Source organism: Microtus pennsylvanicus, chromosome 17 (assembly GCF_037038515.1).
Source record: "Microtus pennsylvanicus isolate mMicPen1 chromosome 17, mMicPen1.hap1, whole genome shotgun sequence".
In the NCBI taxonomy this organism is placed as follows: Eukaryota; Metazoa; Chordata; class Mammalia; order Rodentia; family Cricetidae; genus Microtus; species Microtus pennsylvanicus.
Genome location: NC_134595.1, coordinates 12879958 through 12900039, shown reverse-complemented (window position 1 = coordinate 12900039; position 20082 = coordinate 12879958). Strand labels below are relative to the sequence as shown.

Sequence of the window (20082 nt, the reverse complement as noted above, 5' to 3'; positions counted from 1 at the left end):
GAAGGCAGTTGTTGTACTGAAAGAAATATTGACGGTGTTGCTGGAAGGACAGACCCACAGGAAGTCAGGGAAGGGGGCAAACACAGTACGGGTCTAGAAAGTATATAAATATAAGAAGGCACACTGCAGAGGGGACCCAGGTGGTCAACAATGGTAGTTTAGAACACAATGTTGAAGACGACCACAGAGTATAATCAAAGCAGACAAGGCATTGTCATTTCCCAAGCCATATTTAACCCAACGTACTGTTCAGATTAGTCTGTACAAAGGTTCCCTGGCACATATAGAAAGAATATCCTGATCTGGTCCCTGGCTCTTACACTCCATCCAGACCACTTTCTGCCCAGTTCCCCATGTCTCATGTGCACTGGTGGTGTTGGATTGGATCAACTGGGGCTCCGAAGTCCAGTCAGTTAGAGTCTGACCATGGCAACTGACACGCTGTTGTGAGGGGGAATTCTCACAAGGATTCCCCCTTAGAAGAGATATAAAAATTAACAGTTACTGAGGAGCAGTTAAGAAAACAATTTAATCAACAGATATTAAATTGAGAAGCAATCATATTCAGAGATGATCCCCATAAAACATTAGCAGTCTCAAGAGGACACACTAAACTGGTGCAAACAAGAAGAAATGTTGTCAGTAGGCTGTATTTCTGAAATCATATTTGAAAATGCTTAAAACTTATAAAATTATAAGAGATCCTCATTTGTACAAGAAATGCAAGGGAAAAAAAGAGAGAGGGGAAAGGAATAATTACCTAAATTCCTTACTCATTTGTTAAACATCATTTCAGAAAAAAACTCAATAAAATAGAGCTTGGCCTGGTGGTCATGGCAGGGGCTCCAGCACCAGCACTTTAGAGGCAGAAGCAGACCTGTCTGTGTGATTTCAAAGCCAGACTGATCAACGTAGAGTGAGTTTAGGTCACTCTATACTGTAAGATCTGCAGTGAACAGGACAAAGTTCCAGGTATGGAATATGCCTATGGGTCTCTTCCCAATAATAACCTCTGTTGTAGAATATATTTGCGAGGAAGTGTCCCAACAGGCATTATTATATTACAATCAGGAAAAAGAAGCATCGTGTCTAGATCTGAGTGAGGATTAAGGCAGATTGACCAGGATTTCCATGCCCACACAGGAGAAAGCAGAAAGTTCATCTAGTGATTGTCATCCTACATAGCACCACCGATCGATCTTAACCCATTTGCTTGGGATATGTAAGGGAACATAGGTGCTAGACTCTCCCACTCAGTACAACCTGGAGATAACACAGTCCCTCCCAGGGGATAGAAAGCTTCCATCTCAAATTTGTCCAACTCTCTTCTTGCTTCCTACAGAAAATTGCCAAAGTGTACCTTTCACTGGGACAGAATGTGCTCTGCAGCCCTCTGTGCCTGTGCTGAGGAATGCCACACCCTCAGCAGGAAGTGTGTGCAATTTCTATGGGGTCTGTACCCCAGCTGTGAGCTCAGCATGGCTCCTGTCATCAGACTCCAGCACATGCTGCCAGCAGCTCACGGACAGTGCCTGTCTTTACCAACGAGCTGGCACGACCATGCTGACTAAGCCAACTGACCAGAACCAGATCTCTACTTCGACATTTTTCTATCCAAGTGTTCTCCACTGGGATCTCAGAGAAAGCACCACCAGAAGGGAAGCTCCGTTCCTGGATGCCCCTTTAACTGTCATTGACCAGAATACCACCCCCTCATCTCGGTCTATAACAGCCCAGTGTGATAATACTTTCCATATCAATGCATTACCGCCATCCTATCCAACACTCTCTGCCTGCCTTGTACAGGCAACACCATCAAATGGACCAGATCAACGATATATCCTGGCACCGTGCTACCTGCATGGAAGTCAGGTCTATTACATTGACCAGAACAGCCTGGGTCCTCCGATGGCTGAAGAAACCTGGCAGTGCCAGCAGGCCTATGGCTCTGTGTCCTGCTCTGGGAATCAGGCTTCCTCTCTGCACCCAGAGATGGTGATGGCACTACAGGACATTCATCCAAGGAACATCCAAACACCTTTCTCCACCTCTCCCATCTACTGGCCCTCATCTGCTCAAACCATGCCAGACACCAGTCTTCAAGGTGAGTAAAGCCAGGAGAATTGGTGTGTGATCAGCCCTCAGAGGAGACACAGCTCTACATTTCAGAAGTGGATGTCCACACAGAGGAAGAATGGGAGTCCTGACATGTTGGCTGTGGCTCAGGCTCATTACCCCTATATTCAGTCTCTATAATGAAAACGAATACAGGAAAGTGAGTGACATCCAACCTTCATTAGACATGTCCAAGGACCACACCACAGGAACGCATTTCACTGCCAAGGCTAATCAGCCCCACGCACCAGCTCACTAAAATCACCTCCTTCCCTATCTGTCTCCAGATTCTAGACGACACCAAGAATTTTTTTCTGTTTTTGTACCACTAAGTTTCCCCGAGTTAAAACTAGCATCTAGAGAAATGGAACCCTGATCTGACCTGGAGGAAGTCTTCTCCCACACTCCTAGTGTCTGCTGTGACATTCTCTAACACTTAAGATGTAGTGACAGTTTGCTCTGACCTGTGTAATATTGATAAGCAGGATTGAAGCATCTTGCCCTATCTGTCTCGCTCAACCTCTCTCTGTCTTTGTCTCTGTCTCTTTTCTTCCTCTAGATCTCTCTTCCACTTTCTCTTTCTCATTTTCTTTTTCTTTCTGAATCTTCAGCAGTGACCCAAGGCCAAGACTATGTAGACATGTTCTCTGTTACAAAGTTGAAGCTAAAAGCTACTACAGTCTTACATTTTCACATCACTAACTAAAATTCTGTGAAACGTGGAGCTTAAGGAATATCAGGGCTTTTGAACCGCTCACCTTTCAGAATTGAGGAACTGATATGGATACCTAAACCCATATAAAAATCCAGGCTTCAAGGCCATATAAGTAATACAATGAACAGAAAGAGACTGGTAGAGATGAGTAAGATTAGGAAATAGTGAGCAACACAACCTGTCTCAGAGCAAACTCCCAAGGCAATGAGAGGCACTGTTCCAAAGGAAAATGGGGGAGACCGGGAAGAACGGACACCAAGGAATTCTGTCACCTCCCCATGATCACTAAGCATGTACACACCACACAATCACAAGAGAAAACATGATCTCACACGGTCATGAGAAACAAATGAGTAGTTACTATGTGTCTCCAAAGAGGGCTGCTTTCCCTGCTCCTCCAGCAGAACTCATAGCAATGCCTGCAACGCTGCTGCAGGATCCTCAGTGCTCAGGTGCACTGAAGGGGGGGGGTAGCATCTCACTTACCAGGCACTGACTTTGAACTTCCTCTCTTTCAGTGGTGGAGAGGGAGACGACCCTGGGGTTGACACCTTCAGAGCAGACACTGTGTCTGCTGCAGAATCCAGACCTCAGCAATGCTTGCACCCAGGATGCCCATATGACGACAGCACCTGTCAGTGGGGACAGGTCATTAACTGCCCTCATGCACAGTCCTTCTGAATTCCTGGCCCTGCCTCCAGCCCCAAGCCTGGGAAAGACACAGAAGAACAATGCAGATGAAATGAATGCTGAGCAATCAACACCTCTGGATTCCTATGAGCGCACAAAATGTAACCAAGACGCATCACCCCTCCCTTTAGCACACCCCGGCATGCAGCAGCCCTTGAACTACAGTGATGTTGGGAGCCTGAGACAGAAGCTAGCTTCTCAAAATGTCACTTTGGGAAACAATGGCCTTGGTCTGGAAGACCCTGAGGCTCTGCAGAGTGTCATGGAGTCTAGCAATGACTTTACAGACATGACTACTCTGGTGGCAGATATTCACCTTCCCCAACTCTTAAACTCCATCACTGACCTTGACCAAATGGAAGATCACACTGCAAGCCAAACCAAAGACTCCAAAGACATCAGGAGGGATCAGGCCCAGTCACGCACCAGCATCTTTAATGGACAATCTGAACTAGACATCAAGGAAAGCCAGAAAGTCTCTGATGTGTTTCATGGAGCTCTTCAGGCCAGAACCCATCACGAGGATATGCTGAAGGAAGATGATCCTGGAACCATAGACAACATGGCCAACCACGTGCAGAGCAAATCTCAGATATTTGTACCCAAGAGGCCCAGCGTCGCAAGGGCACAGGGGAAAGAAAAGGCCAAGGAGACCAGAGAAAACAGCTCCAAGAAAACAGAGGAGCTGAAGCCATTGAGTCACAGAGTCAAGGCAGAAGAGAAGCCCGCCATCCCCAAGACCAAGAGGAAGAGAAATCCACCTGAGCTCAGCCATGACAGCTTTAAGAAGCCTCGAACTCACCTCGGCATGCACATGCTGGCGTCCGTGCAGGTCTTTCACCCACTGGGGAAGAAGAGTGAGAGGAAAACTGGCGTCTCCTCCTCCCGGGCTCTGCTGAACTTCAGCAGCAACAAAGATCCCAGGACGGGTCCTGATACCACATCACTGCTGGATATGCCACGTGAGGGCCAAAGCCTTGACAAAAGCCCGGGCAAGATTCAGAGACCAGGGAGCAGTGCTCACAAGCGGTGTCCATCTCTGTCCCTGGATGAGCTGCCCCCACATGGGAAGGTCAAGTTAGTACCTCTTCCTTTCCCAGTCCTGGACAAGCCTCAAACCAAACCTGTTTCTAGAAAGCTTCTCTCCCTGGCTTCACGCAGGCCCAATGTGGCTTACCCAGTGAGGCCTCACTCCCACTCAGCTCAGCCTCCCACGCTCAAGCCATCCCAACCAGCTCCTGCCAGCACATCACTGATGGCCTCTGACAAGCCAGCTCTGCCAAACGGCACCAGTGCCACACGAGCCAACATAACCAAGCCCATCCAGTCTTGCACTGGGCCTCAGCCGGCTGCCTCTTTGCCTGCACCCTACAGAGCATCATCTCACACTTCACTCCACAGGGAGCCTCTTTCTGCTGCCAGCAACAAGGCCCTCTCATCTCCCAAAGCTAAAATCCAATACCTGCTGCTAGACATCAGTTGCCAACCCATCCCATGGAGGAAAGTGGACATTCCAGGGCCAGTCATCTCACAGCCCATCACTGAAGAGCAGAGGCCAGAGAGGGAGGCCATGAAGAGGCGGGCTCAACAGGAGCGAGAGAATGCTGCCAAGTGTACCTCCCTGGGAAAACCACAGCTTTTCCTTCAGAGGGAGAAAGATATGGAAATTGCAAGATATTATGGCTATGCAGGGTAAGTGCTTCCCAAACCTTTGGGACACAACGCTGTTCATCATACACAGGTAAGATGTAGATACACATAGATATTCATGCATACATGAAGCTTAGAGGCTTAGCCTAATGTGTAGATATGTAGATACATACATAGTAATGCAGAATAATATTTAGATATATGCATATATATGAATGGAAAGACATAGTTTATAAATTTATAAATATTTGAAGACACTATAATTGACTGTAGAAACTTAAGACTGTGATTTTATCCATGAGTATATAGAGAGGGCTTTGATGTCTTCCTTAGAACTTTACTATTATTAATTTATGTTTACTAGTTATGTAATAATACATGTTACGTAGATACAACATATGCTATAAGTCAGTGGTACTACTTATTTAATGTTAAAGCTGTAGCAAAAAGCTCCAGCGGCAATAAGATTATTTTCCTGGACTTTAATTTTCAGGATCCTAGGATGATGTGGAAATCCCCTCTGTATGCTATGAATATGTTTTATTACCATTGGTCCTTAATGAGTAAAGCTGTTTCAGCCAATGACTGAGCAGGTCAAAGCTAGGTAGGAAATTCGAGCTGAGATATAGAGAGAAAGCAGGCAAACTCAAAAAGATGCCATGTAGCTGCCGAAGGAGAAAGATGCCTGAATGCCAGAACATTGCCAATAGGTCACAGACTCACGGTGAGAACAGATTAATATTACTTGGCTTTATTAAGATGTTAGAGTTAACCAGGAATATGCTGGGGTCATTGGCAGAACAGTACTGTAATTAATGTGGTTTCTGTGTGATTATCCGGGTCAGAGTTACTAAACATGGTAGGTTTCCTAGAGTGTATACTGTAAACTGAACACACTCCTGCTGTCACCACACTTTCTCCCATTATGAACCTCAAACACGAGCCCTTTAAACATCAGTACTCTGCCATAGAGATCTGCCTGCATTTTCATGATATGAAACATAGAGTCCATGTATGCATAATCAAGATCCTACCTTGAAAGAAATTCTTCAAGGCAAGTATCTTTCTGATATGGGTTGATTTGGATTACTGGGTTTATCTCAAATTGTATCAATCTTTGAAATTATCCATTTAACATGTTCATTTCTCGTGTGTGTGTGTGTGTGTGTGTGTGTGTGTGTTGTCCACATGAGCTACTGTGTAACAAATGTGTGGAGTGCTCACAGAGGCCAAATCTGGGCATCAGGTCTCTGGAGTCTGGAATTAAGAGAGACTGAAAACCATCATGAGGTGCTCTGAATTCGACCTGGGGACTCTGCGAGAAAATCAAGTGTTCTTGTCTAAGAAGCCATCTCATCACACCCAAGTTGAGTACACATAATGCAAACAACATAACCTTAGCCTCTCTATTGCTGCAAAGACTTGACTGTCTACGAACATCACATGTTTTTCACCCATGGAAACACTGTTGGACACCATGCCTGGTTCCCTGATGTACTGTAGACAGTGCTGCAATCAACACTGACGGGCAAGTGCCTCTCTAATGTCCCGAGCTCTTTGGGAAGGTGCACATGAACCATGGGGTGGGCCAGATGCAGGCTTTGGTGGTCCCGGAACACTGACAGCCAGTCAGGATGGAAAACGTCCAATCCCCAGCAGAAGTAGATAGCATTCCTCAATGTGAATTCCCATTAGCAGCATTGGTCACTTTTTCCAGTCGGCCTTGAATGGCATCCACTGGAGGTTCACTATGCATTTCCCTGATTCCTCCTGAATCAGAACATTTGGATGTACTCAGCCTCAGTTTTTCCAAAATCTGTGAGAACAGTCATTTTCTATCCCCTTTAATACCTGTGTTGTCTTCTTTCTTATGATTTACTTATTTAATTCTAAATCATCGAGATATTAATCTTCTAACTGAGCTATCAGTAGCAAAGATTTCACTTGGTTTTCAAGAAAAAACCCTCAAATAATGGCTTCTCTTGCTGGCAAAGAATCCTTTACTTCCCTGAGCAACCATTGATCAACTGACATTTGATCGCCTGATATTTTCCTCCATCCTGACCTGTCCCTGCATCTTAACCTCCTTGCACTATTCTGTGCTCTAACTATTTCAGAGTTTGTAACACATTGTCCTCTGAGGCATATGGCATTAACCTTGTATCGGGTGACACATAAGAAATAGAATTAATTTATTTATAAGTTTAGTTTCTTGAGACAATGTTTCTCTTCATATCACTGAATATTTGGGAACTGACCTCACTAATCAGGCTAGCCTTGAAATCACAAAGATCTGCCTGACACTGCCTTTGTAATGCCTTTGCCTGTGTCCCTGCCTCAAGAGTGCTGGGACTAAAGGAATGCACCAAAATCACAGGTGAAAGCACCTTCCTTTCTGTATATGTGGGTCACCGATTTCCCCACCATGATTATGTGAGGATGTATGTTAGCAACAGTACATTTTTGATAGCTACCAAAAGTCACAGAGGCTGAACTGCTTGCGCTTACAACTGTAATTCCACACAGATTCATTGTTCTGAAAAATTGCTACTCAAACAGAGATCATAGGAACGCCTTCCCCATCACTATAACGGCCTAAGTGGAGAGGGCACAGAAGGAGGGGAGCATCTCACTTACCAGTGACTAACTTCTTCCTTGACTCTTTTTCAGTGTTGGAGAAGGGGGTGTCCCTGGGACTGACACCTCAGGACAGACAGTCCATCAGTTGCAGTCCACAATATTGCTAGTATTCCACCCTGCATTCACAGATGAGGATGCCACCTGTTGATAGGGACAGGTCATTGACTGCCCCTATCCAAAGGTCTCCAGAATTCCTGTTCTTGCCAACAGCTCTCACCCTAGGGGGGAAAAAAAGGAAAACAATGTGAATGAGATGACAGCCAATCTATCAATGCTTATGAATTACTTAAAGGCACACGGGAAACCTAGTCCCATCACTTCTCCCTTTAGCACACCCCAACTTGCAGCACACGCTGTGCTTTACTGACACTAACACCCTGAGGCAGAAGCTGGCTGTTGACCATGTCTCCTTGCTAAGCTGCACCTTTGGCCATCATGAGCCTGGGACATGCACACTGTGATGGTCTCCAGCATAGACTTTGCTGACATGACTACACCGGGGCCAGATATTCACCATCCACAATTTTTCAAATAACTCAATGTATTAAACATATTCAGATATGCACAGCATCCTTATGCAAAGATGCCTTAGTCATCAGGAGGGAATAAGCTGGGGCTCATGAGCAAGACAATACCAAGAAGACCAGAGAAAACAGCTTCAAGAAAACAGAGGAGTTGAAGCAGTTTAGGAAGTGTCAAGTCAGAAGAGAAGCACACCATCCCTGGACCAAAAGGAGGAGGAATCCACCTGTGCTCACCCACCACAGCTTTAAAAAGCCTCGAACCCACCCCAGCATGCACACACGGGAGTCCGGGAAGGGCTTTCACCTCTTGTGGGGGAAGTGAGAGAAGAAAACTGGCCTCCCCTGAACTCTGTCAACTCTTCCTGCTACTCTGTACTCTATTATTACAAGAGTTTATTGAACTTTGATCTCTGGGGAAGTGGCATTGGATATTCGCAGGGTGACATTTGTTCACTTTCTTTTATTTCCTTGAGAGAGAGTTCTCTCCAAAGCGCTCTATGCCCTTGTAATAACATCATAGACCAGGTTAGCCTTGAACTCAGTGATCTGCTAGACTCTGCCTCTGCCGCTTCCTCTGTCTTTTGAGTCCCTGCCTCAAGAATGCTGGAACTGAAAATATGCCTCAACAATCCAGGTAGAATCAAGATTCTTTCTGTACATGTGGATCACCAGGTTTCCCAGCATGATTTGATGAAGAGTCCATGTGTAGGCCAAGGCAATTCTTGCTACTGACCTAAAATCACAAGAGACTTAACTGAATGTATTGACTTTGCTGCATGGATTTACAACTGCAACTCAACTCAGATTCTTTTTTCTGACAGTACCTTTGTTTCACTTGTAGGCTGGACTTCTGACAATGCCTATCTACTTCCAGATAGTACAACATCTGGATTTGACTCAAGGAATGTATTCAACCAGTCCCTAGATATTTATGGTGCTTGTATTTTTTCAATAGGCAATCCCCAGCTACTATGTAGACACAATACTGTCCATTCTAACAAAGCCTATTTGCTGTCCAGAGTCACTGGTCTAGATAAATATAACAAAGCCAGCAGGAAAGGATCCCACAACCTGTATCCAAGCATCCTGACAGGGGCACGATTGACTACAAGAGAATGAAGGAAAGCAGTAGTTTAGGGAGGTCTCTTGTTTGATCACTCTTTCTGTGTTTTTTAACTACAGAACTTGGGACTCCATGAGTCTACTGGGCTTCACTGTACTCCTCAGAAAAACAGAAAGGCATTTGAATGGATATACATTCATGTTAAGATTATTATTTTAATCTTTATGTTTTCAAATTAAGTGTCTTGTAGAATAACACTTGTTGAACAAAGCTCAGGAATTAATTTACATATTAAAGCAATTAACAAAAAGATGTACTGAATTCTTCTCATGGAATTAAGTCTCACTGTACTATTTATTCAATGAACAGATTTTATTCTGTATATTGTATACTGACAACAGCACTCAGTTCCCACTACCTGGCCATTCCTTAGCTCTCGCCAAATATCTTAGGAAATGTTCTTCTGCTTTATAGTACTGCTTACAATTTCATGAATGTTTATAGGTAGAGATGTGTCACCAAGGATCCACATAGTGAGACAGGATAAGAAGATGTTTCTGTGGGACTGGATACATTTGGTACAATATAATTATCTCGAGTTCCAAGGATTCTCCTGCAATCACCTTGACTGCATTCATTGTTTTTACTCTAACGAGTTCCACCGTGTGCAACATCACAAATTTCTTATCATTTGCTCTGCTACTGGACACCAAGTTAAGACCCTAACACAGATATCCTAACCCTGAACAAACTGCAATATATAGCAATGTGCAGAGCAATAATCCATCAAAGGCCTTGGAACAGCATGAACAGGAGGAGTGGTAGACCTGCTTTGGTGTTTAAAGACACTGTATATTGAAATACAAGGAGGGTACAATACTTCACATTACACCCACCAACTGATTTGCTGCTCCTACGGAAGCAACACTTGCAAGTCCCCAACTTTCAGATAACTCTCCACTTCTTATATTCTGTACCATCTAGAAAGATCAAGTCCAACTGATCTTAGCTAACATATCTCTATGGGATAGTCATTTTATTATGGGGTAAAAAACCAGGCTACACTGCTCTACCTGAGTGCATTAGCTCTTACATACAAACCACTGCACTCCTGCTTGCATCACAGTCCCTGATATTTGGATGGACTGCATTCTGCATGATCCATTTTGGCATAAGAGGCAATCATCTCACCACAACAGCAGCCACAGCCACTTAGTATCAGCAGCCAAAACTTTTACAGTTTTTCCATCAGCACCAAAAGCACACAGAAAAGGAAGTTGAGAAAGGAGACAGACTGGAGCAGTTCCATCTACACCTGCAGCTGCACTAATCTCACGCAGAAGCACAAAGGTTTAGAAGGGAAATACAAAGGCCCATCCATTCCCTTCAATAAAACAGTAGGAGTTCCCTTCCCACTGTGACCTGTGATCCTCTGAGCCACAGGAGATTCTGTTGTACATCACGGCACAACATAAAAATTCCCTTCTATGAACGCCAGCCTGCTAGCAGAAAGGGAGGTTACAGTTCACTCCAAGTCTGACTTCTAGATATCCTACAACTGAAACAGAGGGACAATCATCTACTTCTTACTCATACCAAATAAAAGCATCCAAAGAGCTTCATCTTTTGGGAGGTCTTGAAGAGTTTCTTGACCAGCATCTCCTGAGTCTTAAGATCATTTCTGGGACATAGAATATAGCAGGCATATGGCTTCAGTGAGTGCCAAATTCCACTCATTCGGTTTCCCATTTCTCAACTCCTCTAACTTACTTTTGCTCTCTTTGGAGATGCTATCCATAATTTTCAGGCACTGTGACGATACCACGGTACCACCGACGATAAGAAATGTTTTGTACACATGTGAGCAGTCTCTGGGCAGACCTGCCAATGCCAATTCTATCAGGGGATAGCCGTTGTGCAAAGTCACACACTAAGAAGATTCTCTAAATAGGGAGGGCAGTCTATTCCACTGCAGCTTGCAAAGATCCCCTCACATGGAATTTTGTAATCTAGATAATACAACAAGTCCCTTCAGCTCCTAGTTTTCAGGATTCTCATGGGGCCAGGGCACATCATAACAGCTCCTACGCATCTGGTAGTATCAAACCAATCTCTTTACACTGACTCTAAGATAAGAACATGGCCATCATATACCCATCCACTTGAATGTATTATTGAATTTACTTGAGTGTATTATTGAACACAGCATGGTCTATGTTTTGGTTTGCTCTCACCTATACACTTCGCACAACTAAGATTTTGTCATTTTGAGTTAAAGACTTCAGGAGTTCATTGACAGGGTATGTGGATTTCAGTTAATTTCTTTCATAAAATGCAGTCAGCGTAAGTAATGTCACATGTGTGTCTCCCTAACAATGTACATTCCTACAGAATAAGAGAACAAACACCTTCTCACCCACGTCAACAGTAATGATCTTGTGGCATTGCCCACGTTACTTGAAAGTGAAGGAATGGTGGGTTACAAGCACTGGACATCATTTATATACGTAGATATGTAAAATAAAGCAAAAACTCACATGGATATGGTATATGGGACAGGAAATCGAAGTCCCTAGGGCTCTTTCATTAATGGAAGCCAGCAACACAGCTATGTAAAGTGCTCCCCTAGTAATGGGGCAAGGCAAAAGAAAGACATCAGAGATCACCCACAACGCACTATTCCATTGACACCTCTGGACCATGTTATTCATGGGAACCCCAAAATTGAATAATAATGAACAATTGGTCAGAAAAATGCTTACTTTGCGACGCTACTTGGAGCACAACTGAGATACAACAAAGGGGCAATAGTGACGACTGCAAGTACCAATGCACACACTCCTATTTAGCTTATATAGCATAAAACAAACCAGGATCCTAAGGAAAGAGGAGAGTTCAATTCAGTGGTTGCCTCCCTGAAGTAGCCTCTTAGACTGATTGTGAAACATGATTTTTTTAATATTTATTTATTATGTATACAATATTCTGTCTGTGTGTATGCCTGCAGGCCAGAAGAGGGCACCAGACCCCATTACCGATGGTTGTGAGCCAACACGTGGTTGCTGGCAATTGAACTCAGGACCTTTGGAAGAGCAGGCAATGCTCTTAAACTCTGAGCCATTTCTCTAGCCCCTAGAACATGATCTTTATCATTAAATGGCACAGAAGGACCTAGGCTATGCTCGGCAATACTATACAAACACAGTTGACTTGGAATATATAAGAATGTTGGCTGAGCAAATCTAGAGAGTACCAGGAAGGAGAAATCCCCTGTGGTCTCTGATTTACCTCTTACCTCAATGTACTGCTTTGGTCTCCTGTTCTGGATTGCTTAGACAATGGTCTGTAAAGGATAACATGAAAGACACTTGATCCTGCACCAAGTTAGCTGAGATTTCTCTGTTTAGGTCTGTATCTCATTTTTTAATTGGGTTATTTGAAATGTTGATGTCTAATTTCTTGAGTTCTTTACATATTTTGGACATCAGTCCTTTGTCTGATGTGGGGTTGGTGAAGATCTTTTCCCATTCAGTAGGCTGCCTTTTCCTCTTATTGACTGTGTCCTTTGGTTTACAGAAGTTTCTCAGTTTCAGGAAGTTCCATTTATTTATTGTTGCTCTCAGGGTCTGTGCTACTGGGGTAATATTTAGGAAGTGGTCTCACGTGCCCATGCATTTGAAGACTACTTCCCACTTTCTCTTCTATTTGGTTGTGTGTGGTCAGATTTATATTAAGGTCTTTGATGCATTTAGACTTGAGTTTTGTGCATGGGGATAAATATGAATGTTCAACATCCTTAGCAGTCAGGGAAATGAAATTCAAAATTACTCTGAGATACCATCTTACACCTGTCAGAATGACTAAGATCAAAAACACCAATGATGCTTATGCTGGAGAGGATGTGGAATAAGGAGAACACTCATCCATTGCTGGTGGGAAAGAAAACTTGTACAACCAATTTGGAAATCAGTATGGTGGTTTCTCAGAAAATTGGCCATCAACCTACCTCAGAATCCAGCAATACCACTCTTAGGCATATTCCCAAAAGATATCCAATCATACTCTAAAGACGTTTGTTTGACTATGTTCATAGCAGCATTATTTGTAATAGCCAGAACATGGAAACAACCTCAACCAATGAATGACATCTTGGAACTTGCGTGCAAAAGGGTGGAACTAGTAAACACCATCCTGAGTGAGGTAACCCAGACCCAAACAGATGAATATGGTATGTACTCACTATGTATGTATGTAAATAAGTGGATACTAGCTATAAACAAAGGATATTGAGCCTATATTTCATAATCCTAGTGAAGTTAAGGAACAAGGTGAACCCTAAGAAAAACATATATAGATCCACCTGGGAAGGGGAAATAGACAAGATCACCTGACAAAATTGGGAACATCGGGGTAGAGGGGAGAATGGAGGATGGAAGGGGAAGAGGAAAGTAGAAGGGGAGGGGTGAGGAGAACTTGAGGGAATAGGATAGTCTAGATGGAGGAAGGTCAGAGATGAGAGCAAGGAAAGAGATATTTTGATTGAGGGAGCCATTATGGGACTAGTATGAAACCTTGACTCTAGAGAAATTCCCAGGAATTCAAAAGGATGACCCCAGCTAAGACTCTAAGCAACAGAGGAGAGGGTGCCCGAACTGGCCTTGCCCTGTAGACAAACTGATGAATATTTTAAATGTCACCATAGAACCTTCATCCAGCAATTGATGGAAATGAGGCAAAGACCTGCATCAGAGCACTGAACTGAGCTTCCAAAGTCCAGTTGAAGAATGGGAGGAGTAAGAATATGAGCAAAGAAATCAAGACAATGATGGGGACACCCACTGAAACAGTCTACCTGAGCTAATGGGAGCTCACCAACTCCAGCCATACTGGGAAGGAACAAGAAGCTAAATAAGAAGGTGAACCCAAAGAAAAACATATAGGTATCCTCCTGGATATTAGAAGTAGACAAGATTTCTGGGCAAAAAATTGGGATCTTGGGGGTGGGGTGGGATGGGGGTAAGGGGAGATGGGGAGAGAAAAGTGAGAAGGGGAGGATGGGGGTACTTGGGGGAATGGGATGTTTGGTATACAGGAAGGGTGGATATGGGAGCAGTGAAGTATATATCTTAATTATGGCTCCCTTAGGGTTGGCAAGAGTCTTGAACCTAGAGGGGCTCCCAGGTGCCCAGGGAAATGTCCTCAGTTAGTTCCTTGGTCAGCTGAGGATAGGGAACCTGAAATGGCCCTATCCTATAGCCATACTGATGAATATCTTGCAAATCACCATAGAACCTTCATCTGGCGATGGATGGAGATAGAGACAGAGACCCATATTGGAGCACCAGAATGAGCTCCCAAGGTTCCAATGAGGAGCAGAAGGAGGGAGAACATGAGCAAGGAAGTGAGGACTGCAAGAAGTGCACCCACCCACTGAGACAGTGGGGCTGATCTATTGGGAGCTCACCAAGCCCAGCTGGACTGGGACTGAAAAAGCATGGGATAAAACCAGACTCTCTGAACATGGCGAACAATGAGGTCTAATGAGAAGCCAAGGACAATGGCACTGGGTTTTGATCCTACTGCATGTACTGGCTTTGTGGGAGTCTAGCCAGTTTGGACGCTCACATTCCTAGACCTGGATGGAGGGGGGAGGACCTTGGACTTCCCACAAGTCAGGGAACCCTGACTGCTCTTCGGACTGGAGAGGGAGGAGGAGAGGAGTGGGGGGAGGGGTAGAGAAGGGGAAGGAGGTGGAGGGAAATGGGAGGCTGGGAGGACGTGGAATTTTTTTTTCAATAAAAAAATTTTAAAAAAAGCCAAAACAAAAAGCAAAAAAAAAAAAGAATAGGACCAAACTAGTCCCTCTGAATGTCCTTGACAGTTGCATGGCTGAGGCAGACTGAGGGCTGAGGGGCCACTGACAGTAGCACCAGAATTTATCCCTACTGCTTGTGCTGGTTTTTGGGAATCCATTCTCTTTGGATGGATACCTTGCTCAGCCTGGATACTGTACAGAGGGCCTCTGACCTTCCACAAAGCAATGTGCTTTACCCTCTCTGAGGAGTGGATGGGGATGGGGTGGGAGGGTGTATGGAGGGATTGGGAGGAGGGGAGGAAGTGAGAACTTGTCTTTGAGACAAACGTAAACTAGATCCTAATGCCTGGTGGGAACTGAGAGACCAAAGTAAAATGACCATTCTGTCGTGATCCATCTTTCCAGTTCATGTTCTCCATCAGACCTCACCTCCTTGATGTGGAGTCCCCTCTGTGTGCTGTGATTACCATTAATGAAAAAAGAAACTGCCTTGGCCTGTTGATAGGACAGAACTTAGGTCAACGGGGAGGACTGGACTGAATGCTGGGAGAAAGAAGGGTGGAGTCAGAAGATGCCAGGATCCACTGCAGGAGATAGATATGCTGAAACTTTGCTGGTAAGCCACCACCTCATGGTGATATAAATATGAAGAGAAATGGGTTAAATTAGTATGTAATAGTTAGCCAATAAGAAGTCAGAGCTAATGGGCCAAGTATAGATTTAATTAGAACTGTTTCTATGTGATTATTTCAGGGCTAAGCAAGCTGGGCGGCCGGGAACAAACAAGAGGCCTTCTCCTACACTACTTTGTCCTGAAGGAATGGACTAGGGCCCTTCATTGTTTCATCAATGGTGGAACCACCATTCAGCTTGCTTGTTGTCTTACATCATGACCAAAAGCAACTAAGGGAGGAAAGGGTTTACTTAGCTTGTGAATCCCAATCAAAACCTACCACTGAGGAAAGTCATGGTAAGAACTCAAGCAGGAGAAGAGGCAATCGCCTTGGGGGAAAATAACTGACTTGTTCTCCATGGCTTGCTCAGCTTACATTGTCATATGACTCAGGACCACTGACGAAAGCTGGCACTGCCCAGGGTGGGCTGCAAGGGCCTCATCAACAATGAAGAAAGCGGCCCATGGACATGCCCACAAGACAAAGAGACAAAGGTAATTTCTTAGTTGAGTTTCCTCTTTCCTGTGACTCATTTGTGTCAAGTTGACAGAAAGCAATGAGTACTCCTGCCCTCTCTCAGTCAGTCTACTTCCTTCCTGTCCTGCAGACGGAGAAGTGACAGTGGCTCTAAGAAGATGGTGGCTCCAGCATCAAGATGTACTTATTATCCACAGTGTATCTCTCAGCAACATCTTCCCTGGTGGGACCGGACTCAATTCCTCTGGAGTTTTTCCAAATCTACCTTTTGTGCCCTCCCCTACCCTCTGTAAGCCCTCCTATGTCTTAACCTAAAGTGATTTTTCTGTCCTTTATTTCTTCTCTTTAAGTGCACCTTGGATTCCCAGACCTGAACCTGCTCTGGGTACTATGGCAGGCTCTAGGTTTGCTTAAGAGGCAGATATCTGGGCACACTCTGAGGGTCTTTCTGGAACAGGTGTCTCTGAGTTAGTAAGACCCATCCTGAGGGTGATGTGTAAGATGATTCAAAGCATCTTACTTCCTGGTCATCCTACATGGGCTATACTGCCCAATACCTCCTCTCTCTTCCTATCCCCATCTAGCTTACATCCAGATCCCCCCACCTAATGTTTCCCTCCCTCCCTCCCTTCTTTGGCAGCATAGCACCTCCCAGCTCAGCCTGCTCAGGCGCTGGGACCAAACCCGAATCAGGAGGTCAAAGGGGAGGGCGGTAGCTCCTTTGTCTCCATAGCCTGCCTGCAGCAAGCAAGGTGGGCGCTTTGTTTGTGAGCCACCCAAGCAGCACAGAGATCCGATCTGGACACCAGGAGAAACATCACTGGGGAGTGACATCACTGGGAAGGTACATCAGTGGGCAAGAAGACCTGATCCTGTAAAGGAAGATCCATAGGGGAGCACTTGGAGGAAAAGATGGGCAGGTGCCAAGGCAAGAATTCACCCAACAATCTGAAAAACAACATGAAACCACCAGAACCCAGCGACCTCACAACAGAAGGACATGAACACCTTAATCAAGAAGAAGTAGAAAAAACTGACTTAATGAAAGTGATAGAGGCCCTTAAACAGCATATAAAAAATGCCCTTATAGAAATGGATGAGAAGTATAACAGAAAGTTTGAGGAATTGAGTAAATCAGTGAATGATACCCTAGGAAACCAAGGAAAAACAATCAAGCAGATAATGGAAACAGTTCATGACTTGAAAACAGAAATGGAGGCAAAGAAGAAAACACAAACAGAGGGCCGGCTGGACATGGAAAATCTAGGTAAATGAATAAAGACTACAGAAACACGCATAACCAGCAGAATACAAGAGATAGAAGAAAGAATCTCAGATTCTGAGGATAACATAGAGAAAATAAACGCACTGATCAAAGAAAACAGCAAGTCCAACAAACTCTCATCACAAAACATTCAGGAAATATGGGACACAATAAAAAGACCAAACCTAAGAATAATTGGAGTAGAAGAAGGAGAAGAAGTGCAGCTCAACGGTCCAGGAAATATACTTAATAAAATTATAGAAGAAAACTTTCCCAACCTGAAGAAAGATGTACCTATGAAGGTTCAAGAAGCGTACAGAACACCAAATAGGCTGGATCAAAAAAAAAAAAAACATCCCCTCGCCATATAATAATCAAAACACAAAATATACAGAATAAAGAAAGAATATTAAGAGCCGCAAAGGAAAAAGGCCAAGTTACTTATAAAGGTAAACCTATCAGACTTACACCAGACTTCTCAATGGAAACCATGAAAGCCAGAAGGGCCTGGATAGATGTACTGCAAAAACTACGAGACCATGGATGCAAGCCCAGACTACTATATCCAGCCAAGCTTTCGTTCACTATAAATGGAGAAAACAAAATTTTCCAGGATAAAAACAAATTTAAACAATACGTAGCCACAAATCCAGCCTTACAGAAAATAATAGAAGGAAAATCACTAACCAAGGAGTCCAACAATGACCACAATAACTGAGACATCTAGAGACCCTTCACCAGCGCAACTCAAAAAAGGGAAACACACAAATCCTACTACTAAAAAAGTGACCGGAGTTAACAACTACTGGTCATTAATATCACTTAATGTCAATGGGCTCAACTCACCTATAAAAAGGCACAGGCTAAGAGATTGGATACGAAAACAGGATCCAACATTCTGCTGTTTACAAGAAACACACCTCAACCACAAAGACAGGCACCTACTCAGAGTAAAGGGCTGGGAAAAGGCTTATCAAGCAAATGGACCTAAGAAACAAGCAGGTGTGGCCATACTAATTTCTAACAAAGTTGACTTCAAACTTAAATCAATCAGAAGAGATGGAGAGGGATATTTTATACTCATAACAGGAAGAATTCATCAGGATGAAGTCTCAATCCTGAATATCTACGCCCCTAATATAAAAGTGCCCACGTACGTAAAAGAAACATTACTAAAACTCAAGGCAGCCATCAAACCACACACACTAATAGTAGGAGACTTCAACACTCCTCTCTCACCAATGGACAGGTCAATCAAACAGAAACCTAACAAAGAAATTAGAGAATTAATGGAGGTAATGAAGCAAATGGACTTAACAGACATCTATGGATTATTCCACCCAAATAGGAAAGAATATACCTTCTTCTCTGCAGCTCATGGAACCTTCTCAAAAATTGACCACATACTCGGTAGCAAAGCTAACTTACAAAGTTACAAAAAAATATTAGTAACCACCTGTGTCTTATCAGATCATCATGGATTAAAGTTAGAATTCAACAACAATGCTACCCCCAGAAAGCCTACAAACTCATGGAAACTGAACAGTCAACTACTGAACCATACCTGGATTAAGGAAGAAATAAAGAAAGAAATTAAAGTCTTCCTTGAATTCAATGAAAATAAAGAAACAACATACTCGAACTTATGGGACACTATGAAATCAGTCCTAAGAGGAAAGTTCATAGCACTAAGTGCCCACTTAAAGAAAACAGAGAAAGCACATATTGGAGACTTAACAGCCCACCTGAAAGCTCTAGAAAAAAAAAAAAGCAGACTCACCTAGGAGGAGTAGAAGACTGGAAATAATCAAACTGAGGGCAGAAATCAACAAAATAGAAACACAGAAAACAATCCAAAGAATCAATGAAACAAAAAGCTAGTTCCTGGAGAAAATCAACAAGATTGATAAACCCCTATCCAAACTAATCAAAAGGCAGAGAGAGAATACACAAATTAATAAGATCAGGAATGAAAGGGGGGACATAACCACAGACACAGAGGAAATTCAGAGAATCATTAGATCTTATTACAAAAGCCTGTATAACAAAAAAACTGGAAAATGTAAAAGAAATGGACACTTTTTTAGATAAATACCATATACCAAAGTTAAACCAGGACCAGGTGAATAATCTAAACAGACCTGTTGGTCGCGAAGAATTAGAAGCTGTTATCAAAAACCTCCCTACCAAAAAAAGCCCAGGACCAGATGGTTTCATTGCGGAATTTTACCAGAACTTCCAGGAAGAGCTAATACCTATACTCCTTAATGTATTCCACAATATAGAAACAGAAGGGTCATTACCTAATACCTTTTATGAAGCTACAGTTACTCTGATACCAAAACCACACAAAGACTCAACCAGGAAAGAGAATTACAGGCCAATCTCACTCATGAACATCGACGCAAAAATCCTCAACAAAATACTGGCAAACCGAATCCAAGAACACATCCGA

General features: G+C 43.6%; 1 protein-coding gene across 1 annotated transcript in view; it reads left to right on the top strand.

Moving 5' to 3' along the window:
- The window catches only part of LOC142836859 (uncharacterized), a 309196-nt gene that overhangs the window by 174433 nt on the left and 114681 nt on the right, over nt 1–20082 (top strand). Inside the window, 1 exon segment of the mRNA XM_075951512.1 lies at nt 16082–16088. Within this exon segment, the coding sequence (XP_075807627.1) occupies nt 16082–16088 (7 nt within the window).